This window comes from Tasmannia lanceolata, unplaced genomic scaffold (assembly GCF_043159265.1).
Source record: "Tasmannia lanceolata isolate RefF3 unplaced genomic scaffold, GAP_Taslan_0.1 ptg000020l, whole genome shotgun sequence".
Taxonomy (NCBI): Eukaryota; Viridiplantae; Streptophyta; class Magnoliopsida; order Canellales; family Winteraceae; genus Tasmannia; species Tasmannia lanceolata.
Genome location: NW_027518697.1, coordinates 802,303 through 827,031, shown reverse-complemented (window position 1 = coordinate 827,031; position 24,729 = coordinate 802,303). Strand labels below are relative to the sequence as shown.

At 39.7% G+C, this 24,729-nt stretch overlaps 3 protein-coding genes and 1 non-coding gene across 7 annotated transcripts; 2 read left to right on the top strand and 2 right to left on the bottom strand.

The window, feature by feature from the left end:
• Positions 1-1,561: 1,561 nt before the first annotated feature.
• On the bottom strand, positions 1,562-7,773 carry LOC143853673 (cysteine-rich receptor-like protein kinase 7). Its single transcript, XM_077363387.1, has 7 exons — positions 6,114-7,773; positions 5,825-5,920; positions 5,537-5,745; positions 5,227-5,434; positions 3,079-3,316; positions 2,390-2,540; positions 1,562-2,284 (listed from the first exon to the last, which is right to left on the bottom strand). The coding sequence occupies exons 1-7, from the start codon at positions 7,534-7,536 to the stop codon at positions 1,976-1,978; spliced, it is 2,634 nt and encodes an 877-aa protein (XP_077219502.1). The 5' UTR covers positions 7,537-7,773; the 3' UTR covers positions 1,562-1,975.
• Positions 7,774-13,576: 5,803 nt separating this feature from the next.
• LOC143854261 (pentatricopeptide repeat-containing protein At3g26782, mitochondrial-like) lies at positions 13,577-16,473 on the bottom strand. Of its 4 annotated transcripts, XM_077364138.1 has the most exons (3): positions 15,993-16,470; positions 15,630-15,692; positions 13,577-15,518 (listed from the first exon to the last, which is right to left on the bottom strand). In XM_077364138.1, the coding sequence occupies exons 1-3, from the start codon at positions 16,180-16,182 to the stop codon at positions 14,014-14,016; spliced, it is 1,758 nt and encodes a 585-aa protein (XP_077220253.1). In that variant the 5' UTR covers positions 16,183-16,470; the 3' UTR covers positions 13,577-14,013. The 4 variants fall into 4 exon arrangements, with proteins under 4 accessions (XP_077220253.1, XP_077220250.1, XP_077220252.1 ...); XM_077364135.1 differs by having other exon boundaries at positions 15,630-16,472; XM_077364137.1 differs by having other exon boundaries at positions 13,577-15,692.
• Position 16,474: 1 nt separating this feature from the next.
• Positions 16,475-16,630, top strand: LOC143855353 (U4 spliceosomal RNA). Its single transcript, XR_013237847.1, has one exon. It is a non-coding gene; the product is annotated as a U4 spliceosomal RNA (small nuclear RNA).
• Positions 16,631-21,143: 4,513 nt separating this feature from the next.
• Positions 21,144-23,590, top strand: PSBQ-2 (photosystem II subunit Q-2). Its single transcript, XM_077364084.1, has 3 exons — positions 21,144-21,530; positions 22,326-22,621; positions 23,408-23,590. The coding sequence occupies exons 1-3, from the start codon at positions 21,215-21,217 to the stop codon at positions 23,504-23,506; spliced, it is 711 nt and encodes a 236-aa protein (XP_077220199.1). The 5' UTR covers positions 21,144-21,214; the 3' UTR covers positions 23,507-23,590.
• Positions 23,591-24,729: the final 1,139 nt, after the last annotated feature.

The following is a 24,729-nucleotide window of genomic DNA, read 5'->3' as shown; positions in this document are numbered from 1 at the left end:
TTGACCCGGCCCACCCGCGGCCGCGCGGGTCATGTAAATTTTGACCCGCCAAAATGCGGGTCATTTTCTCATCCGACCCGTGGACCCGCACCCGCATCACCCGCGGATTGACCCGGCCCGACCCACCCGTTTGCCAGGTCTAGTTTTTGTCACACATTGACCCCACCTGCTATTGTGGTATTATACGACCAGAAAGCTATGAATGATCCACATTTGACTCGAGACTCGAGACTTTGGCTATTGAATGTAAAGTTTTTTAGTATATTTGTAAATTATCTATTGGGAGAGTCGGATTGGAAGTCACTTTCTATCTATGAATAGGCTTAAAAAACTGAAATACAATTCACTCACAGAATTATGATATGATAACCGATTTGGGGACTAAGGGTGGAACCGAACAAATAGTCTCTTAACACATTGAAATCTTTACCTTATTTTTGGCTTTTTTCCTCATGAAAATGGCAAAACTACCCCTCCCATGCCATGTGGCATGTGGGGATTTGTTAGGCTATAGTCTAGGTTCCACTCTCGGTCTCCACAGCAGCAGTCTTCGTTCACATTCAACTCAAAATCCAATATTGCTTGGAGAAATAGGACAAGGGATATTTTCCTTATATATTTCTCGGAAAGTCGTCTGCTCTCTTTGCATTAGCCGCTTTGAACAAGTAAAGGCTTTCTTTCACTTCTTTTTTTAACTTCTTTAAATTATCTCAACAGCTAGTTCTCTTTCAAAGATTAACACTCATGACATGTGTGGGGACCATTTTCTCTTGAATAGAGCTCATTAGTTTTAGCACGAGAAAAGTAAGACAGGTAAATATTGGGAGGGAAATGCTGGTCTGAGGAGGCATGATAATCTTGCCCTGGGCTCATCCACATGATGTTAGCATGATCCAGCTCGTTCATCCATGGACTCATAGTTCATCAAGGGCTCTAACGTGTTCAGATGTAGGCCTGTCAACGGACTGAGAGGGTCGGCTGGATCCTTTTGATCCGACTCTAAATAGGTAGGACAGAGACAGATGATGTGGGTGCCTGGAGTGTCTCATGTGAGACATAAACACAACCCTTAATTAATTAGATGGAGATAACGATAGTATCTTGTACGAGAACGAATTCTTCTACCCATCTGGTATGCAGTAACCCTCCCCAATATCATAAATGTGGTAAACAGAGTAAAAATTCAATCACATAAATTCAAGAAAATTAGCTCATTATCAACAGGTTTTTCTGGTTTCACAATTTTTGGGGTCCCTGCAAGAAGATAGGCAAAGATTATAGTGTTGACGACAGGAAGTTGGATGATGGCCCTAACATGACTATTTAATTCTGTTGAATGGTTATATCAATTTATTACCTTCGAAAATTATGTCTAGAGTCCTCGTACTCTTGAAGAGTTGATCAAAGTGAGGCGTGCACTACATAACCCCCTCAAAAGAGTTGGAGTTGTCGAGCGGCGAAGAGAAAAAGTCAGTAGAATATATGATAAAGAGAACAAAGAAGCTTCATTTTAAAAAAATAAAAAATTAAGTGTCGACAGACCTTAAGCACAATCTCTCAGTGGACCTTCCTGCCAATTTCTACTAACAACAAATCTCCACAGGCCTTGAGCACAAAACGTAAGTAAAATTATCCGCCCTATACCGAAGCAGACATTTCACAATACAAGACAAGGGAATTCAATGAAAACCCATTGTAGGCATAGCCTCTGGTCATGACATTCCACAAGAACGAGTTTTTCAGAAAAACTTGCAATCCTTGATATTTTCTAAGATTTTCTGCTATTCAAATTGGTTATCTTCCCTAAACATTTAATCAGGGGTCAAAGATAAATTAAGTGTGAATCATATTTAATTTTTGATTCATTTGTAGCGCAAATGCGTATTGACTTTTGAATCCACGACCTCAACACTGAAACCTTCGTCTGCTGCCTTGCAAGAGCAGAATGCTGGATGCCACCCATTTACAACATTTCCTACCGGGGTTCAACATTAGACATCGTTACCTCATTGATAGAACAAGCTTTATCACTTGTTTTAGATTTTTCAGATTCAATGGGTTTTCTCCCTACAGAAAATGCAGGCTGCGTAGGCCGGGGCAGAGTCATAGAGTCGCTTACCAACATCACAACTACAGAGGACATGGGGGGTCTGTCTGCTGCATCTTGCTGGACACACAGCAACCCAATATGAATGCATTTGAATGATTCACCAGGAGGGCATGACTCTGCTATTATTGGGTCCACCAACTCCCACACTTTGTCTTCACACCATAATTGCCATGCCTGTAATGTTACATTACATAGAGTTCCATTTAGAAAAAATTTCAGCCCCAACCCATTTAACAAGTGAATAAAGAGTTAGCATTCAAGTTAGACTAAAATTTTTACATATTCCAGAAGGCTTTGAGCAAGTTCCGAGTGAAGGAAGCCAGTGTTCTTTTTCCCGCTTATAATCTCTAGCAAGAGAACTCCAAAGCTAAAAACATCGGATTTCACAGAAAACAGCCCTTGCATAGCATACTCCGGAGCCATGTATCCGCTGTTCGAAAACAAAACAATGAAAGCAGGAATACAAAGATTAAAATCTGAAACATACTAATAAGTCACATAGAAAGTAGGCAACAATTTTATGGCCAGTGAGTTGAAAGCTTCCATGTGCAATACGACCCGCGAAGTTGGCTAGCACTACTCTAATAAAATTAGGAAATGCCTTAGCCTTATTTTTGTTTGAAAGACAACAGTAAACATTCCATTCACCAGAAAGATCAAGTTACAACTCGGAGGGGACAAGCCATCCCCAAAAGAAAATAGAACATGATCGCCTGCGATCAAAATACGAGTAAAATACCAAAAGCCTAGGATACATAGAGCCTAAAAAACCCAAGGTATTATCATTCAAAAATCAAGAGGCTGTCCGACACCATCAAGATGGGTATTAAGCACCACCGCCACGGAAGGCAGATTGACCCCATCCTTTGCAAGTCGGTCAGCCTTTTCATAGGCCGACCTTCTCATATGCTGTGTTTTAGGGCAAATGACACGGTGATGTGGTAATGGTAAAAGAAGAGTTAACTTACTAAGTTCCAACCACTCTGTTTGTGTTAGCTTGATTTTGGTTTCCACCAAAAATCCTTGCCATGCCAAAATCAGATATCTTTGGGTTCATCTCAAGGTCCAACAATACATTGCTAGCTTTCAAGTCCCTATGAATGATTTTGAGTCGAGAGTCTTCATGAAGATACAAAAGTCCCCGTGCTATTCCATTGATAATGTTTACACGTTTTTCCCAATCTAGCTGTACACTCTTGCTCGGATCTGGCCACCACAAAAGGGAATTAACAAGCAGATTGCCAAATGTTGAACATCAAACAAGATAGAAGCAAGAAATGTAATATGTGACAAATGCAATTGAGGTCCGGAAAAAGGCAGGTGGCTGTGGGAACTCTCCAATTGTGGCTTCCCTACTCTCCACCATATAGACATTATTGGAAGCAATAGAGGGGTAGGCTACTCTCTGGATGTGCCATGTGTAAAGATCATTTCGATAGAAGGGCCTACATGCATTTTGATGTGAGCCACTGATGAAATGGACAGTTTGGATTGTTTGGTAAGGTTTTCGATGAGCAGACACCATATAACTGGAAAGTGAGCCACCATATAACTCCCCTTTCCATCTTTTTTTCTTTAAAGAGTGAATAATTGATCTGTCCCTCTTACTTTATTATTCAATAATACGAGCTATCTAATTAGACTGCAAATTTAAATACAAACTGCACACAAAATCAATTAGATTGCACAAGCAAACTAGCCATAAATTGCCAATTGATTCAAAAAGCTTAACCAGTTTTCTACCTAAACCCATGTGGGGGTCAAATTTCAGCCCTATTGGCTGCCCAAAAACTGATGGCTCGATGATTTAGACAGTTCATTTGGTGGACGACCATGCCTGGAAGATATCCTTCAAAGGATTATCTTAGACAAGTAAGTTGTCTCATGCAAAAATGTTGAACTAAAAAAATATGACCAATGGTCCACATTCGATAGGAAAAAGTTGACCAATCCTCCATTCCAAAAGATTGGTCCACGAGTAAAATCATAAGCATCCTGATGCATCATATCATTCCTCAAGAACTATTGTGCTATTTTTCAAATATAATTATCATTTTACATAAATGTGTAAAATGATTAATGGAAGGATAGATTATGGCTATTGATATCGGCACTACCATGTTTGATAATTTTACTAACTGACCGTGTGTTTCTTTTTTTAATTGGATTGCAGAGAGTTTTTTAGAATTGAATAAACTTTGACAGCTGGTTAAATAATAAAAGAAAAGCTGAGTTAGTGCAATTATCAAAACATGGTAGCGCCGATCATATACAAGCAGCAGAATTATCGTATATGCATTCCTAATCACAAAATGCATGCTAATGCATTACATAATTCCACACTAAGTTAATGCCTTTTGGAATCATATAAAGAAAGGATCTAATTGATAGAGGAAGCACCGTAAAGATCAATTAGCGAGGTTTTGGGGCCGATACAATAAGAACTGCTTACTTATGTCATACAATTAATTGGTATATACTATATCATTTCAAAAAATATTAGAAATGTTCTTTGAAAATAGCAATCGTACTAGGATATGCCGACTCGGGACCTCTTGGATATGCCGACTCGTCTGAGGCGGAGGTTCGAGCCATTCACAGTGGGATTCTTTCCATGCCTCGCTTGGAGTGCGACAGTCTGATTGTCGAAGGCGATTCCGTAAATGTTATTAGCTGGCTTTCGGGAGACGCTTCTCCCCCTTGGAGATTTGTGCACTTCTTTGAGGAGATAGAGGATAGAGGAAAGGGCTACTCCATGGTCTTTCAGCATGTCCGGAGATCGGCCAATGTGGCAGCCGACTCTCTGGCTAAGAGTGGTGTTTCCCGGGCCGAATTGGAGTGTTTTGACTATCTCCCCCCTTGAGTCATTGTCTTGCTATTTTATTTGCTCATTGTTCCGACAGGACCATCTCGGTTCTGCTTATTCATATATATAAATATATATTCTGTTGCTTTCTTCAAAAAAAAAAATAGCAATCGTACTTAACTTCAAAACCAGTTGCATATACGATCATAGATTAATAACTTCAGGCATCCAAAGAGGAAACAGCACAAGGCCTGACTAGATTATTGTATGTGAAATTTAGGGACAGAGTAATAAGGAAAAAGGACCAAACCAAAGAGAAAAACATCAAGGCTGGTGTTGGGCATGAATTCGTAGATGAGTAGCTTTTCTTCTCTCTCTATGCAAAAACATAAGAGCCTGACTAGATTCTTGTGTTGAAGTTTGGCAATCAATATAATTTCGTTCTTAAACTCGACGAGACCTTGCCCAGAGGTCCTCGAAAGCCGTTTGACTGCTACTTCCTTTCCATTTAGCATCCCCTGAAACAAATTATATTCCTTAATGACTCAACTATTACAAATATACATATAGAATGCCATGAGTTATAAATTAATTTTTCTACTTTAGGAAAATGCTTTTACCTTATAAACAGGGCCAAATCCACCTTCACCAAGCTTATTTGAACTACAAAAGTTGTTTGTCGCTGCTAGTACAGTAGCTAAATCAACCAACGGCAGCTCTTGAGGCGTCACCTGATTTCCCCCATTCATATCTCCATTTGGGAAGTCTCTGTCATTCAGAGGCCCCAACTCATCTAAAAGAACTCTCTGGCTTTTTAGTTTCTTCTTCCCTAGAAAGGAAAAGCAGAATAAGTGATTGTAGATCTCAGCAGGAATATTTTCTAGTGCCTATAATCTCATTCATTATACCTTTTTGTATATATATACAAGAACCCAATACAACCAATCCTAAAAATGCTGATATGCCAACGGGGATTGAAACCATTAACAGCTTCCCTCTCTTCCCTGCATTTATAAGTAAACCATCTCTTGTTCCAAATGCAATGTTTGCAGCATAAGAGTTCAACTAATAAGAATATAAGATTATAATTTACCCTGAAAGATTGGGAGGAAATTAGGACTGGTCCGGTGGTCCCCAAGACCTTATGATTCAAACCGAAAACAGAAAATCACTGTTACATGTTGTAAGATTGCATACCTTGGTTAGGCTGAGTCAGAGAGGGAATTGGCTCAGGTGCGAGCATCTGCAACATTGAGTTGTTGTAGAAAGGATAAGCCTCATACCTGATAGTGCAACTAGGGGCGAAATAACGCCACCCCTTCATCCCGTTGCAACAATCCATTAGATCACTAGTTAGTATAGCCAAGCAGTTTCCACAGTCCATACTACTAAGATCCCTGGTACACTGCACAACAGCATATCGGGTGTTGAAATTCCCAAAAGTTTCTGAGCCAGCTGCAAACATCAGCATCTGGGTTGAAGCCCTTCCCACCAATGTGTTAATCATGCTTAGTGCGTCGCAATCAGGACTATCTGGATTCTCATCATTCCGCATGCTAAATCCTTGAGTGTCCGGGATTCCAAAGATAAACTCATCCGAGTAGTGCAAGAGGCAGAGATCATAGTATACAATACCTTCAGCGAGGCTGGGACAATTTTGTATTATATCATTGCTTGCAGTTTCGAGGCAGTTCTGGCAGGTATCAGGGCTAAGGTCGAGTCTGCACAGAGCGATGCCATAGACACGATTGTTATTTTCGATTTCACCTATGGTGTCATTGTAGAAGCCGGAATTCTGAGGAGCGTTAGAGATTAGAGATGAAAGAAGTTGATTGAGACTTGTATTAAACTCTTTACTCTCAAGGGGAGAATTAAATGAACAATTGTATGTGAGAAGATCATCATGCTGTTTGGATCCATTGAAGAAAGGGTAAGACTCCAGCCTGAGGTTGCAACTGCAAGCATAATAAGCCCACCTTTCATAAACTGTGCTGTCATTGAGTTTCTGCATCAATTGGGCCAAGCATTCAGCACAACCATTGTTACTGAGGTCCTTGGTACACTGCACTAGACCATACACATTCGCAGGGGTTGATGCGGCTGTTGCAAACATGGAAGGCTTACTCGGTGCTTCTTTCACAAGTGTTGTAATCAACTCTACTGCTTTAGCTGATTGAGGGTTGTATATGAGTTTCAACGAGGCGAACCCATCACTGTCTACTTTACCAACAAAATTTTGATCTGAGTAGCGTAATTGGCAGTATATATACCACACAATACTTTCTGTCTTGTAGGGGCAAATGGATACAATTTGAGTACTTGCAGTTTCGATGCAAGTGCGACATTGATTTACGGTTATGTCACCTCTGCAGAGGGCGAGGCCGTAGACAAGATTAGGGCCATCTCCGGCCGTGGCATTGAAGAAGAGGGAGGAGGGGGCATTGGAGATTAGGGTGGAAAAGAGGATTTTGAGGTTAGTCTGAAAGGTACTGTTCTGTGCATAATCATCACCTGAACAGTTGAAATTGTTAACAGTGTCTATCAGATCAGCGCTAATGAAGAGTGGAAGGTGAGGTAGCACGACGAGGAAAACCACGATTTTTGAAAATATAATGTGCATAGCTTCTTTCTAAGCAATACAGTTAAGAGCTGCTCTTCATATAATGCACTGAGAAATTGAGAATTTGATCAAATACACGGTAAAGTTTTTTCCAGTAATAGTACTGAGGCTTGCCCAAAAAGAGAACAGCCAAAAGAAAATAAACCACAGCAAGTGTGGCGCCCAAAAGCCAAATCTACCGAGAGCAAGGAAGATGTTCAGAGGCAGAGTTTTAACTGAATGGAACAAAAAATTTGCAGCAGAATTGCTAATGAGGGCACCGCTACCTGATGAGGATGGGTTTTATTTAAAGTTTTAAACCTCCTGTCAAATTCAGTTTGATCTAGCCAGAAAAAAAGAGTAGACAAACGGTCTTATTCGTATCTTCTGGGGAAAGTTTTAAAGGCAGAGATGGACTTTTACCATATTGGATGATGATGATGATGAGCTTTAAAAATTAAAATGTCTAAGTCTAACCTGTCATGGTACAGTTTAATTTGTTGGGCCCCACCTTACTAAAAAGAATAATAAATCCATTGAACATTTGCCAATTGCCATGGTGGTAAGAAATGAATGATTCTTTCTTTATAATCACCCACCCACTTGCAAACTTGATCAAGTTAGTTCATCCAAAGGCTGCTATTGTAAATATTTCAAAATAAAAAAGCTATGGTGTCATCAAAATTCTGTCCGAAATGACTTTTCCCGATTGACTGTAGAACTTTTATATGTTATTTGTAAATTATCTAATGGGAATGTCAGATTGGAAGTCACTTTCTATCTTTAAAGAGGCTTTAAAAACATACAATGATTCATTCACATTCAGCTCAAAATTCACTATTGCTCGGAATGAAAACATTTTTTTCGAATATCATTCTTTGGAAGTCGTTTGCTCTCTCTGCATTATCTGCTTTGACCACGTCAAGGTTTTATTTTATTTTATTTTTCTCTTTCAAAGATTGAGACTCATAATGATGACTCGTTTTCTTCTTCTTTTTTTTTTTTTTTTGGGTAGGTAAGCTGGGGTTTGGGAGGGCTAGATGTACGCAATGGTGGGAGCCTCGTGCACTGGGCCGCCCTTTTTTTAAGCTGGGGTTTGGCGTGGACCCCTACCTATTTATTAAATGAAAAGAAAGATGATTACATTCAAATAATCCAAAAATACTAGAGGCGTATAAGCAAACCGATGGCGAAGAAAATAGATTTCAAGCTCATCGAGGTCAACTTCCTGCTCTCCTTCATGAATAATTTTGACGCGGGTTACCTTTGAATCCCAAAGGAGACAGATACACCCATTCTGCATGGCTATAGTTAGCATGGAAATGCCAATGTGGGTAGACAGCTTGAGTGAACTTTATGCCCCTAATGTTCCAAAATGTCTATCATCTTCTGACTCAATTTCTGGTGGTTTGTTCTCAGTGGTTTGTTCTCATAAACAATGCTCAGTTTCTAGTAGTTTGCCCTCGATGGGATGAGAGCTATCCTCTTGTGACCTAGCTTTCTGTTTCTGTGGCTGTTCCTCATCTTTTGATAGTTTGTTCTTAAAGTAGGTGTGGTCATCTTCCCATAGAGCTCATTAGTTTCCTCTTGTGTGGGCGCCATTTCCTCTTGAATAGAGTTCATTAGTTTTAGCAAGAGAAAATAAGACAGGTAATCCCTGAGAGGAAAATATATCAATTGGTATGAGGAGACATGATATTCTTGACCTGGACTCATCCACATGATGTTAGTGTGAAACAGTTACTCCAAAAGCTTAAGCTATTGGAGAAGGTGTTATTTAATTTTTTATACTTTAACACTCCCCCTCAGAGGAGGAACTTGGTGTGTGGGGGGGGGGGTGCGCAAAAATGGTTGTTATAGCATGTTGGGGCCCACCATTTTTCACTCCATGTATTGATAGGTGGGGCCCACCATCTTCCCTGAACCATGCATACATCTCATATTTCAATGCAGCAGGCTCACTATTTACACTTCATGTTCCGCACCGTGTAAATCATCTTCATAGGATCATCATGACACTCCAATCTAACAGGCAATCTCATTATAGATTAGAGGGTTAGGATCATCCTATGGATATGATTTACCTAGTTCAACCTGGCCCAACAAATGAACAGTTTGGATCATCCAATGAAGTGGGGCCGTAGTGTTTTTTTAAGAGAGAGAGATTAATTTAGGTGACATTCCCTTAGCATAGTTGGGGGGCTTGTTGAGAGGGATTTATAAAAAAAATCTATAGAGTGATGCCATGGAGATAGAGTGGCACCGAGAGTGTAACATAACAAATCCCCATATGGCACATGGCATGGGACGGTAGTTTTGCCAGAAAAAAAGCCAGAAGTCAAGGGAAAGATTGCTAATGTGTTATTAGGCTCTACTTATTCAGTTCCCACTTACCTCACGTGTGACCCCTCTTTTAGGGTTGGCCTACACGTGGTACATGTGGCCCCTCTTTTAGGTTTTGCCATTGCATGTGGATTTTTTACAACAAGGAGGTTTGAACCCAGGCATTTGCTCTCATACCATGTGAACACGACCAGTTATTCCAAAAGCTTAAGCTGTTGGAGAAGGTGTTATTTAATTTTTAATACTTTTAACAGTTAGCATGATCCAGATCATTCATCCAAGGGCTCATCGTTCATCCAAGAGCTCTAACTTGTTTACCCGCTACCACCGACAGGAGCTTCTTTCCCTTCCTTGTCAGTTCCCATTTAGCCAGGCATTCCTAGAAAATACATACTCGCTTGTGGACCGGTCAAGGGTCCGACGGATCCCTTTGATCCAAACTCTAAATAGGTGCGACAGAGATAGACGATGTGAGCCCCTTGGGGTGTCTCACGCTGAGATATAAACACAACCCTTAGACCATTTTCATTTAAGATTGTGTCAACTGATTGTGAATGCTAAACTGATTATTGGACTCAAATTTAAAAGTAATATTAATAAGATGGGATCGGTTTGGCGCCCACAATCGGTTGTCATATTCTTAAACGAACGGGGCCTTGATTAATTAGATGAGGTGCAGACAATAAGAATGTCTTGAAACTAAACATATTTTTTTATGGTAAATAATACCCTTCATATTTTTTTATACTAAGGCCCTGTTTGTTTCAGATTGTGGCAACTGAGTGTTTGCCTCCAAACCGATTATTGGACTCAAAATTATTGTAATTTTGAGTTCAATAATCGGTTCCGGGGCTATCCATCGGTTGTACAATCTGAAACAAACAGCGCCTAATACGTTAAACAGGAGTGTTATTTTTGGCATACAAGAAGAACATAAAAAAAAAAACTCATCAGCACCACTATTTGCCGCCTGTCTACTTTGCCCAAAAATACAACGTAATAGTAAAAATTAGGAACATATGCTATATTCTATTAGTAGAGGACCGAAAGCACACTGTAAATCCTAAATTGTACAAAATTTTATGGGGGAGTGATAAATCAACCCCCTATGTGTCCTTCTCTCTCCCTCTCTCTCTCTCTCTAACCTAGAGGAGAGAGAAAGACACATATGGGGTCGATTTAAGATATTTGGGGGTCAATTTATCACTGCCCAATTTTATAATGTCAAGAAATATTTGGACCATCTATTTAAAAATTCAGTTGTAGATTGATAGGCAGAGAGTGTTAAATTTTAAAGTGTATTTTTTGGAACCCCATTTTGTTTATCTTAGTTTATTTTATTTTATTTTGAGAGATGTAGTGAGGGCAAATATGTATTTTTGTGTCCTTGGGCATGTTGGTCATTATCCCTAACTTGCACATGTGTGAGCCACACATGTTAGCTCCATATTTTCCCACTGCCTCCTATTTCAAATTCAAACCTTACTTGAAACTCCAAACCCACCACTTTCCTAAGCATTAAAGACTCCACTTTCCCATACCAACTACCTCTTTCCTAAGCTATTTTCTTTTTACTTTCCATTGACTAAGCCTATTCTCATTACTTCATTTTGTAGAGATTCTCCAGTAGCAAGACCTCCATTAAAGTTCTTCTGTGCAAGCTTGTGATAGAAGAAGAGAGCCAACTTGCCCATATTTTATATATGTATTGAAGTTTTCTTCTTGAAGCTTTCTTCTCTCTTTTTTTGTTCTTAGTCTTGTATGTTTTATTCTTCTCTCATATAATTAAAGCACATCTTATTTTGGCATTGTTCTTCTTCTACTTTGGTTGTTGATCTTGAGCTAGTGTAAACTTTGGTTTCACTATTTGAGAAGAAGATTTTCCGGTGTTGCGAAAGCCGTCTTTCTCTATAGCAAGGAACAACAACGGCAGAAGTGTTCTTAGCAAGTTCACAACGGCAGAAGTGTTCTTAGCAAGTTCAATCGCATGTGACACTTTCCCATTCTACTAATAAAATTCTAAACATTTCAAAAAAAAAGGGAGATGATTTTTTTCGCCCCCATGTAGGATTACGCACCCCCTTTGTAAAATGAATTGTGGCAGATTTTAACGCTTTTTTACGTCAAATCACATTAAAAGGGGGGCGCATAATTCTACAAGGGCGACAAAATCATCACCCAAAATAAAATTGTTCTTAACAAGCTTAGTTTTAGTTTTTTTCTTAGACCTGCTGGGGTTCCACGCAAAAGCAATTAATCCCACATCGGAAAAGTGATGTGGATGTGGATGGGTTATAACGGATTTGGCACCCTCCCTTAAAGGCCAGCTTTTAGGGGTGAGTTCTGTCCGGTTAAATTCCCTATAAGACCCTTTTTTTTGTCTTCGAATTTGAGAACCGATTGTGAGTCCAAACTAATTGGATATAGTTATTTTTGCGATTGTTGTGCAGATAAAACCTTCTGTAGTAAAACATAAGGAATGTTCTATTCACATCCATTATAGCACCTTTTGTAGGCTTTTTTTTTAATACTAGTTATAGAAGTTAGATTCTTCCTCATTGATTGCTGAACTGAAGCTGTATTGATAGAAATATGCTTGATAAATTAGACTTTTAACCATATCTTTCTTCAATTATTACAGGATTTTGGTGTAAATATTCCAGGACATGGAGGAATTACTTAAAGAATGGATGGCAATGTAAAATGCTGGGTACAGAATGTTTATTTTTTGGTAGGTGAACTGGCTTAAAAATAGAAAGGTAGAGAGAGAGAGAGAGAGAGAGAGAGAGAGAGAGAGAGAGAGAGAGAGAGAGAGAGAGAGAGAGAGAGAGAGAGCACCAGGTGTATATTTGTGAACAAGGGAGTATAGGATTTGATCTCTTAGCTGTGACGTGCCTGCAAGTTCACTGTGAATTAATCACAAATGGCTTTCAATGTCATTTGGATGCTTTGAGGATTTGGATACCAATTGATGTAAATATTTCATACGCACATCCTGCTTGGGGGATTTTCAACCGCTCTTAGTTACAAGAATGATCTTCTATTCATTGTCAACGAAATAATTTAGAAGAGCTAAAAAAATTCATATATGGAGGGACCTAAAGCAGAGCTGAAAATTTAACATGTGGATGCACCAAAAAAGTAGCAGTGCATTCGTTTTGGATTCAGAAAGGGCATTTTTTCTCCCTTCAAAAACGATCACCTTCCCTCGCCAACGGAGCCGACTCCTTGGCTCGGATGGGATCGCACCCTCCCTCACCGATGGTGATGAGGGTAACTCTCATATAAATAAATGGCAAGAATGTCCTGTATTGTTCTCAAACATGAATGCTACAAGTTTTGAAGTTCAGTAGTTTCAGACTTGATTTGCAAATGAAAACCATATGACTCCATATCTCTATTTTTAGTCCCCGTTTCGTATACAAATAGTTTCAGTCATGCCATTTGGACTCACAATTGGTTCTCAAAATCGAAAACAAACAGGGCCTTATGTTTCATTGATGTTTCCTTACGCATTTGGGAGTCTATTTTTGTACAATTGTCTTTGGGTCATAGAAGTTGTTTTAGGATTTCTTTGAAGGGTTTCGTAAGCCTATATATAAGGAAAACAATATCTAAGGGTAGTGAAGGAGATAAATAAGGAAACCCAGATGCAGATTTGAAGAGCATACCAAATAACTTTCAGCAACTATCCCATCTCTTACAACGAGTAAATCAATTATGTTAATTATAAGATGTGGTATTTATTAGACAAAATTCATACACTCAATTCAGAAAAGGCTAAACAAATAAAGAGAACAGTGCTAGCAGATTTGGAGCACATAGCAATTTTTTCTGCAACTCTCTCATGAATTATTAATGAGTAAAATCACTGTCATTATCATACAATACACTTCATTTGCAAAATTAATAAAATTAATTCACTAATATTCAATTGCAGCCCATTTTATGTTAGGAGCATGTTGTAATATGGATACAAGAAAGAACCTGACAGATTAAAGAATTGAACTCATCCTATTAGGCTCCTTGTCTTTCGACGTAAAAATGGACGTAAATTTTGTTTTGTGTTCAATTTTACAACACAAAACAAATTTTACGTCAAAAGAAACGGAGACTTACTCACAGAATTGATTTATCATTGGCAAATGATAACACTTACCAATAGTCGCCACAAGAACAAGATCCATCATTGAAGTGGTGAAACCGGCGGGCATCCCTCACGATGATTTCCCGACTAACAAGCTTCGAGATGAGTTTAGTGACGGTGTGGCAATCACCACAAAACCTGAGGTTCTTTGTGATCCTGATGGTCATCCCCGAGGGCAAGTTGAGAAGTGCAAAAGCAATGGCCAGCCTCTCGCTGTGATGCCAGAGCATCTTTTCCTTCACATCCTCCTCAACATCATAAAATACTGAACTAGTATCTGGTATATAACCAGCTTCTTTTAGTTGTACACTCAATTCTTCCAATTTAGCATATATATCCTCTGTTTGACAGTGTGACTTGTCTCCAACTAGAAACCGATGAATTGACTTGTTAAATTCAATAAAACTGCACCCTGGTTCTTTCTTCAGCCCCTTACGTCTCACTATCGCTCTTACCATTTCCACATCATCCCATCTTTTTTCCATGGCATAAATGTTGGAAAGGGAAATGTAAAGACCAATACCTTCTGGCCTCAAAACAAAAGCATTTTGGGCAGCAATTTCTGATAGCTTAACATTGTGATGGACTCGACAAGCAGATAGAAGTGCTGCCCAGACATCAGCATTAGGTTCTACTTCCATATTTCTTAGGAGCTCATATGCCTCGTCTATAAGCCCAGCTCGGCCGAGAAGATCTACCATACAGGAATAGTGTTCAACCTTGGGGCTTAAAGTGTATTCAGTCCGCATTTGCAAGAAAATTTCCCGACCCTCATCGAGTAATCCCGCATGGCTACATGCTGACAAAACTGAAGTGAATGTAACCTCGTCTGGTAGAATACCCTCCCCCTTCATTTCCTTAAAAGACGCGACTGCCTCGCGTCCTCTCCCATGAAGCCCATATCCCGCAATCATAACACTCCAAGATACCAAATTCCTCTCCGACATTTCATCAAAAACTTGACGTGAACAACCTAAACTCCCACATTTAGTATACATATCTACAAGTGAAGTCCCCACCATAATGTCTCTAGCAAACCCATTTCTGGCAATATAAGCATGGGCACACATACCAAATTGCAACGCTGCTATCTGACCACAAGCTCCAAGCACAGTCATCATTGTAACTCGATCGGGTACTACACTTTCTTCTAATTTCATTCGACTAAAGAGTCCTAGACTTTCAGCCACATCTCCCCTCCTAGTATAACCCGAAATCATAGAATTCCACGAGATTATATCTTTCACTACAATCTCCTCAAACAATTGCCTCCCACCCGCAATATAACTAGAACTACAGTACACATCAATAAGAGCATTTATGACAGAACCATCAAATTCAGTGCTATTTCGTATTACATAACCATGAATCTCCTTCCCTTGCTTCAATGCTGCTAAATCGGCACAAGCAGGCAGCACGCTGAGAAAAGTCACATAATCTGGTCTTACTCTAACCTTTCCCATTAGATCAAAAACCGATAAAGCCTCTCTTAGTTCACCATTCTTCACATAACCTGAAATCATTGTGTTCCAAGAAGTTAAATCACACACAGGCATTTTATCAAATAGTTTCCTTGCAGTCCTTACATCACCAAATTTCATATACATCGCGAGAAGGGAATTACCCACATAGATATCTGACTCCAACCCGCAAATCACAATCTCACAGTGGACCTTCCTACCAATTTCTACAAGCAACAAATCACCACAGGCCTTAAGAACAAAAGGGTAAGTGAAATTATCCGCTGTATTGCCAAAACACAACATTTCGCGATACAAGACAAGGGAATTCAATGAAAACCCATTACAAGCATAACCCCTGATCATGACATTCCACAAGAAGGAGTTTTTAAGCAAAATTGCATCGAAAACAAGACGGGCATCATCCATGTTTCCACAAATTGCATACATTGCAGAAAGTTTGGTGTTTAAATAGGTGTTGTTGAGAATAATTGAGCTAGAAATCATGTAACCATGAAGCTGCTTACCCATTTTGATGGACTTAAGGTTAGTGAGTTTCTGTAAGAGAGCTCCACATTGTAGAGAAGTAAGAGGGCCATTGAAAGCATGTCTTGTGAATTGGGTGTAGAAAGAGGAGTTGATTTGGAGGAGAAAAGGGAGGTTTTGAGGGTGGATTTTGATGTGGGGTTTGAGAAATTGAGAATAAGAGCCATTCATGAAGAAGATGTGGGAAAAATTAAAATACCACCATCAAGCATATTTTCCGTTATAGAAGAGCCCCACCATGATTCTTATTCTCAAGCGGTGGAAGGGACCATGTAAAAGTAGGACCTACCAAGTCTGTAATAAGATGAAGATGGAAAATCTCATGTGATTAGAAGAGGCGGATTTTCTCTCGTGTGGATATATGAAAGTTAGAGAAGGGGTTTATAGTCCCACATCGGTTGCGAGCGAAAATGGGAGAGGAGATGGTTTGTATAAAATAAAGGTGAGTTGGAGTACCAGAAGTATCTTTGCGCTTGGGGCAATGACGCAGCTAGTGAGGTTATAACCGAGGCGCGTCAATTGCTGGTTGAAAACTATTTCCAAACCCCCTCTTAGGCCTAGGCTTGCCCTGGGCCTTCGAGAATTTCTGGAAGGGCTCCCTCTAATCAAGGGTAAAGCCCTACAATTTACTAATTACAATAGTTTCTTCCAATTTTTTTGTCCAGACTGTGGTGTGTGGCCATACAGTTAAAATAAAATGGCCTGAATTTGGCCAACCGATCCACAAGATCATTTTGAAAAATATTGGACTTCACGCTCGCACGGCGTGTAAAAGCGGGGATCCGCCCCGCCCCGTTTGGGGAGGGGATTCCCCGATTTGAGAGGGGAAGGGGAATATAAAAATTCCCCGGTGCGGGAAGGGGAAGGGGATGGAGTTGTCCCCGCCCCGCCCCGCCCGCCCCGCTAATCAAATAATCAATGCCATTTTTTTTTTTGTAAATTTTTAAGTTTTTTTTTTAAGGAAAACTACTAGAAACTCTGTGGATCGGCTACAAGATTCCCCCAAACATAAACTTAGCTTGTCTTTTCCTTTTAATTAGCTTCTGAGAGCATTTTGGGAACTATAACAACCTTTTCACAGATGTTGAAATAATAAAGACAAGCTGAGACGCTGAGTGTATGCAATTATCAAAAAATCGTAGTGCCAACAGGCCCAATATCGGTGGCGAAAATAAAATAATAAATTGCATTTTTATTTTGGTTAGGGACTTAGGGAGTTAGGGTTTCCTTAATTCCTTCCCACGAAAGAAACGGCTTAAAACTGATCTGAACGATCCTAGCCCCACAATAAAAATGTACAATTTATTTGTGGGAGATGATTTTTCGCCCCCTAGTTGTGGATCAGCTAATCTCAAATCTAGCAGGCGGTGGCCAAAGGCCCAAAGTGCCAATTGCCAAACCATACCAACAGCTCGGATCACCTTGCGTGTGTGCCACGTACCACATTACTACATTAGATCACAAAAAACAACAACCCAGAACATGACTCGCTTCGGATGATCTGGATTGTTCATTTGCTAGTCCCTAATTTGGTATGGTATTGAACGGCCAAAAATCATCCCAAATTAGATGGTTCTATCATTTCCCCAGTAATTAGATTGAGATGTATCATTTCCCCACTCCCCAGTAAATCAGTAATTAGATGGTATGACTATGGTATTGAACGGCCTTCACAGAGACTGAGAGACACAACACATAGAATATCAAATGGACACTAAAATAATAGGGATAATTACATTTACACCCCCTCTAGTTTCTGACACATCCACTTCCACCCCTATAGTTTAAAATGTGACAAATACACCCCTGTAGTTTCAATTTGTTTAAGGTAGGCCCCCTCAGCTGAACTGCTGAAGGTTCGTCCAAAGATTTAAGGGTTAGGATGATCCGATGGAGCTGATTTTTTGGGCACACCCTATCTATGTCAGGGCCCATCAAATGAACGCTTTGGATCATCCAAACAATGTGGGCCCACATTATTTGGATGATTTTTTGGTAGTGTTTGGATTCGGGTATGGGCCCACATTATTTGGATGATCCAAAGCGTTCATTTGATAGGTCCTGACATAGATAGGGTGTGCCCAAAAAACCAGCTCCATCGGATCATCCTAACCCTTCAAGACTTCATACACTTGATATGTCTAACAATTTCTTCACTGGCGAAATTCCCTCTTCTTTAAGCCACCTGAAAAGCCTTGAATACTTGTAAGTACCTTGTTGATGAAGAGAAAAGTGCTTCTGAAGTTCGATTGTTTTAGTTCTTGAACAGAAACCCATAAAGAAAAATATATCAATTTTTTGAACCATTGAATTATTTCAAGTTCTTTGACTTCTTTCTCTGAATTGACAAGTAAAAACATAGATGATTTTGTATTTGCAATTGTGTTCTTGGCCTGATTCTGAATTGGATATTTGATTTGAAAGTTGAAACATCATGAGGCTTAACAATAACAGTCTTTCAGGAGAATTCCCTTTGTTTCCGAAGGATGCGGGGCGGGGCGGGGCGGGGAGGGGATTTTGCCCCCGAAGGATGTGGGGAGGGGAAGGGGAAGGGGAAGGGGATTAGATATTCCCCGCGGGGAGGGGAGGGGGATTCCCCACCATCCCCGCAAAGGGGAAGGGGAAGGGGAGGGGGAAAATTCCCCGCAGAGGGGAAGGGTTAGGGGACCCCAACATCCGGCCCCGACCCGCCCCGTTGCCAGCCCTAAATCTAATAAACTTCAATGGCTTGCAGCTGATTAGCGCAAATTTGATGTGAAAGTGTGTAATTTAATTTTTCTTTCAATCAAAACATTAATATTAAGCGAAGCAAAGGTATTATCAGTGCATGTTGGTGGGAAAGGAGGGCCAGAATTTTTTTTTAAAAAGGTCCATCGAGGCCCTAATTTGGCCAACCGATCCACAAGATCATTTGCGTTCTGGGGAATATGAACAAAAAAAAAACACTGTTATGCGTAATACCGATCTCATCTAAGAACTTAGCTAATCTCCTAGGCCTAACGCTTATACCTCGAGCCTAAGATATAATGTTATAAGAATCAACTTCCACTTCATACTAAAGGCGTGTGATTTAAGTAAGATGCAAAAGAACGACAGAGTATAGGTGCGCAAGCACTATTGGTAGAAGGGGTGAGGGGGTTGCTCCTAGCACAAAGAAAAGGAATTTGATGATAAGGGTTTGCATAAACAAACAAGAAAAGCTGCTCAGATGCTTAATTCAGTTGTGGACGAAGGAACAAATATACCACGGAGACTATGAGTGATCTTGGAAGGAGAATGTATGGAACAACATGGCATTGACATCTTCATGCAAACATTCACAAGACTCTCAAGCAAACTACTTTAGTTGACGAGTCTCATTGTAATATGTGTTCTATATACTTGATGCAATCTAAATGAAGTTTACTTTTCAGTTTAAGCATTGAGTTTTTAGTCGGTTTTAGTTGGCAGATTTTGAATGAAGCATGGCATTATAGATGTGTAAAACCTAGGATCATGGTATTCAACCATACATACAGAATACGCCATGATGACATGCAGAAGATTTAATCAAAACACTAAATATCCATAAATCTAAATTGATCTAATGATGCAAATTTCTAAAATATAAAAGAGGGATTATAACTTATCTTGATCAACCATGGTGGTGATCGACTGGGCTGAATCTTCTTTAGTCAGGTTAGAGGACAGCAGAGAAATACCTCTCGGAGTTTCACCCCGTGATAGAACTTTAATTGGCTTAATATGTTTAACCAACTATACATTATACACACTGATTGGGCTATACTAACCATATATGTATCAACAGGTAACTCCAGTATCTATGAGTACAGAGGGGATAGAACTTTAAGAACTTTAATTGGCTTAATATGTTTAACCAACTATACATTATACACACCTAGTTGATGTAGTCGATTGGGCTATACTAACTATATATGTATCAACAGGTAACTCCAGTATCTATGACTGCAGAGGGGCTGATTTACTTCACGTGGGAAGGACTCAACGGCCCTTATTGCCACACAAGATTTAAAATTTCGGTTTTGGAATGTGTTTCGGTCCTCACTGAAACCGAAATTTTGGCTGAAATTTTGAAAATTCAGCCGAAATCAAATGAATGGTTATTTTTTCTCCTATATAATTTCGACCAAAATTTCGATAATTAATTTCGGCTGAAATTTCGGGATAATATTAAATAATTATCAAAAATCGAGTTTTTTTGGGTGAAATCACTTCAATTTTGGCCGAATTTTCGGGATAAATGAAATTCGGCCGAAATAAATGAACGTTTTGGGTATTATCAATTTCGGTTTCAATCTCGACCGAAACCCAAAATTTAAAACTTTCTCGCCACGTACAATGAAGTTGGCTATCCCATGTAAAGAAAATGAGGCGAATTTATCATTTCCCAATTCCCATTCTAAATAGGAATTATCATTTTACTAATTTTTAAGAATTTTTTATGCTGTCTCTAGTCCTTGGACTCTCTTCCTCTCCTCAGCCCCTACCAGAGACTCTGGACCAAGGTTTAAAATTTCGGTTTCGGTACGGGTTTCGGACCTTGAAATTTCGAAATTTCGGTCGAAATCTAGTACCAAAAAAAAATAAAAATATTTTATTCATTATTAAATTTCGGTGAACTATTAAATTAATATTTTAAAAAAACAGATTTTTTGTGTCAAATTTTTGAAATTCCGAAATTTCGGCCGAAATAAATGACCATTTCAGTTTTGTGTGGTTTCGGTGTCCGCCGATTTCGGTCGAAATTTAAAACCATGCTCTGGACTAGAGTTGCGCCCAAGTGGAGCCCATTTCCATGATTCCATCATCGTGTCATCAAATATCAAACAATGATCAGATTAACGGATCTCTGCCATTGGCTTTTTTTCCTGTAATTTTCCCCATTATATATGAGGAATGAGGAATGAGGAATGAGGAATGAGGATAGAGAACGTGCCTCAAATTCTAATCTCATCAAAGTCCACGTGTATTATCTCATTAGCGAAAGCAAAACCTAACCCTTCGTGTCCAATAGAAAGGCTTCACGATCACCACGTGTCAAACTCTAAATGGTTGATCAACAACTTATCTTATCCAATCTATACAAGGCAGATAAGGCACTAAAGATACACAGAAACCAATTAAAGTCGACTCGTTTCTCTGGGGAGTGAACACATCAAAACAGAGTAAGAGAGAGCGAGAAATGGCACAAGCTATGGCTTCAATGACTGGTCTACGCGGCTCAAGCCAAGCTGTTTTAGAAGGCAGCCTCCAGATTAGCGGCTCAAGCCGATTGAACGGAGCCGGAAGCAGCCGAACACTGCTGAGCCGACCGGGTTTGGCTAAGATTAGAGCTCAGCAGCAGCCGGTTGAGGGCGAAGCCGTGGCTCAGAGCAGCCGCCGAGCTGTCCTCGGACTCGTAGCAGCTGGGTTAGCCGGCGGCTCTTTCGTTAAGGCCGTGCTAGCCGAGGCTAAGCCGATTAAGGTGGGCCCACCTCCACTGCCCTCCGGTGGATTGCGTAAGTTTCCGACCCTTTCCCGGCAATCATAAATCTGTACTATAGAAATCATGAAAAAATACAATTGGGAATTTTCTCCTAATTAACGATTAGTCTTTGTATTTCAAAAAAAAAAAAAAATTTGGGTTATCTGTGGAAGAACCAATTATGCTCCAATTACCTCAATTTGGGTTAAGCTTTGGGAGTAATTGGTTGTTTCAGAGCTATTGTCTCACGGCATGTCCTAGTTCTAAACCCAACAACTCCTTGATATTAAAAATCCATGCAATCCTATTCAAAAGAGATTTACTCTGTTTCATTACGCCTATTTACCTCATAGATTAGTGATGTGAGTAGTTAGTAGGGAGGAGACAAGCATTGGATTTACCTGGAACTTACTTCGTAGAATAGTGGTAAGTAGTGCTCGGTTGTTAACCTCGGAGAGAGAGAGAGAGAGAGCATCATTCCCAAGAAAGAAAGAGAGAGAGAGATCCAAGCAAAATTCCACCATTGTCGGGGTTTTTGGCTTGGATTTCATAGGGAGAGGGTAAGGGTGACACATCACCAGACATGCAATGATTGACAAGAGACATTCACCCTAATAGGTTTCAATGTTATATTGACAACCAAACAAGGAGTTTTGCTGACGTGCCACCCAAATGCTAAGCCAAAAAACACACAAACTCCAACTCTAACTAACAGCTCAAGGTATTTGAGTAACCGGTCGTTACACATTATCCTCTGATTTCTATCCTTAAAAGTTCACTTTATCTTCAAAAAAATAAGGATGAATGAAATATTTTTACATATCCACAGCGGGAACACTAAATTCGGACGAGCCAAGGGACCTTGATCTGCCCTTGAAAGAGCGTTTCTTCATTCAGCCATTGACTCCGGCACAGGCCGCAATAAGGGCGAAAGAATCTGCGAAAGAAATTATAAATGTGAAGGAATTTATAGACAAGAAGGCATGGCCGTACGTCATGAATGATCTTCGTCTTCAGGCCGGATACCTCCGCTATGATCTGAACACCGTTATCGCCTCCAAGTCTAAGGAGGAGAAGAAACCCCTCAAAGAACTTACCGGAAAGCTCTTCGCCACTATTGACAATGTGAGTAAAATTTTAAGCTGCATTAAGAATGCCCAGTATATTTGTTTACACCAAAAAAAAATTTGTAAATAAATTTAATAATCGTCAGATCATGATCTGACCGTTGTAGGAGTTCATACTGGAATGTGCTAAATTGATCCTCTTTAAGCACTTATTTACCAAGGGAATTGGTAGCGTCCATCGCAGAAGGCATATTGCGGATGGGCTGTTGCATGTGAGAGCAGCCATAGAGGCTCACTTTTCAGCAGATTTTGTCTTCATTCACGAGGTGGCTGCTCTCACATGCAATAGCCCATCTGCGACATGCCTTTTGCATTGCACGCTAGCAATTACCTGCCACCATTAGTTAAAAAATTAATCTCATCTAATAGTATCAACCATTTTAAAGGAGAATAACATTCATACTCCCTTGTTTTGATTAGAGACTTGTAAATAAGGGCGAAATTCATTCTATTGTGTAGCGGCATGTAATGAGGAACTGACATAGTTGCCACCCTTGGATATTTGATCCAACCGCAGCCTCTTATAAAGTCTGCTCCAGTTCGATTAAATATAGAGTGCATGCAACACCCTGATTACGCTCATGTTTATCTGCCGAAGAACGCAGTTTGAAACAGTGAACAATATGGGCAAACACCATATAATCCTTCCTCATAATCATATAAACATATAACATTTTTCCTTAGATTGCGAACTTTTAAGTCGTAGAGTTTTTGTATGATGCATGCACATATTTTTAGGCGGAGATCCTAAGCCTTTGATTTGTGACATTTGTTTGTTGACCAGCTGGATTATGCGGCGAAGAAGAAGAGCAGTCCACAAGCTGAAAAATACTATGCCGAGACGGTGTCCGCTCTGAATGCCGTCCTCTCCAAGATTGGCTAAGGACATGAAAATTGTATCTCTTTGTAACATCAAACATTTTATTTATATTCTTGCTTATTATATATGCAACTAGTTTTTGTCGTAGTTTCAAATCCATTGAGAATGTTAGAAGAAGTGGTTAAACTGAAGATAAAATTTAAGGATATGGAATGTAAAATGATGAAAGTAATATTAATTGAGGAATGATGAACTGAAGGGCACCCTTGCAAAAAAAAAAAAAAAAAAAAACCATCTCCAAAGTGCTACTGGTCCTCAACAAAGTGCATTTTTGTTTCATTTAATTTTATATTTGTCTGCACCATTTTCATATTTTTTTTGTGCCCTTATAAATAAACTTTGTTGAGATGGACCATTGGTGGCTCCCTTGTAGCTAGTTTTTTCAATGGTGCTCTTTAGTATATAAGTGAGCGCATTTTTTGTTCATTTAATTTTATATTTGTACACTCCGTTTTCATATTTTTTTGTGCCCTTATAAATGGACCACCGGGACACCCTTGTAGCTGGTTTTTGCAAGGGTGCTCTTTAGTTTATCATTCCTCATATTAACTATAGGTATTTACAATTGAATGTCGGAAATTTCATGTAAATAGAAAACATATAGCTTGTAGTTGGCAACCATGATTTTTTTGGGGTAGTGATAAATCAACCCCCATATATCTTAAATCGACTCCCCATGTGTCTTTCTGTCTCCTCTGGGTTAGAGAGAGAAAGAGGAAAGAGACACATGGGGGGGTCGATTTAAGATATTTGGGAGTCGATCTATCACTGCCTTTTTTCTATGGAATATTAATTTATCAAGAGATGAGAGAGCGAACGCGAGAGTGGGGAAAGAGAGATTTCAGAGGGTATGTGTGATGAGGTGAGAAGTGGCAAAAAAAATGGGAAACAATAAATCTAATTTTTAGTGGAGAAGACTAGAGATGCAATTTGGGTCCGGTCGGGTTGAGCTCCTGCTAATAAGGGAACTAGAAGCAATCCAAACCCAATCGATTTTATGCTAATAGCTCAACCCAAATTCCCAAAAACTAACCACGCCTGGAGAAGGCCAAACTAGAATAATTTCAACCCTCAATCAATGTTTCCCCCCACCCCGACCCCACACACATTCACGCCCCCACCCTCAAAACGCTCTCAAATAGTTGGCAATTCTATAAAAATAAGAGAAAACCAACCACCACCATACAAACATGCATCTTTAATCTCATTCATGAGATTGGAGAGTC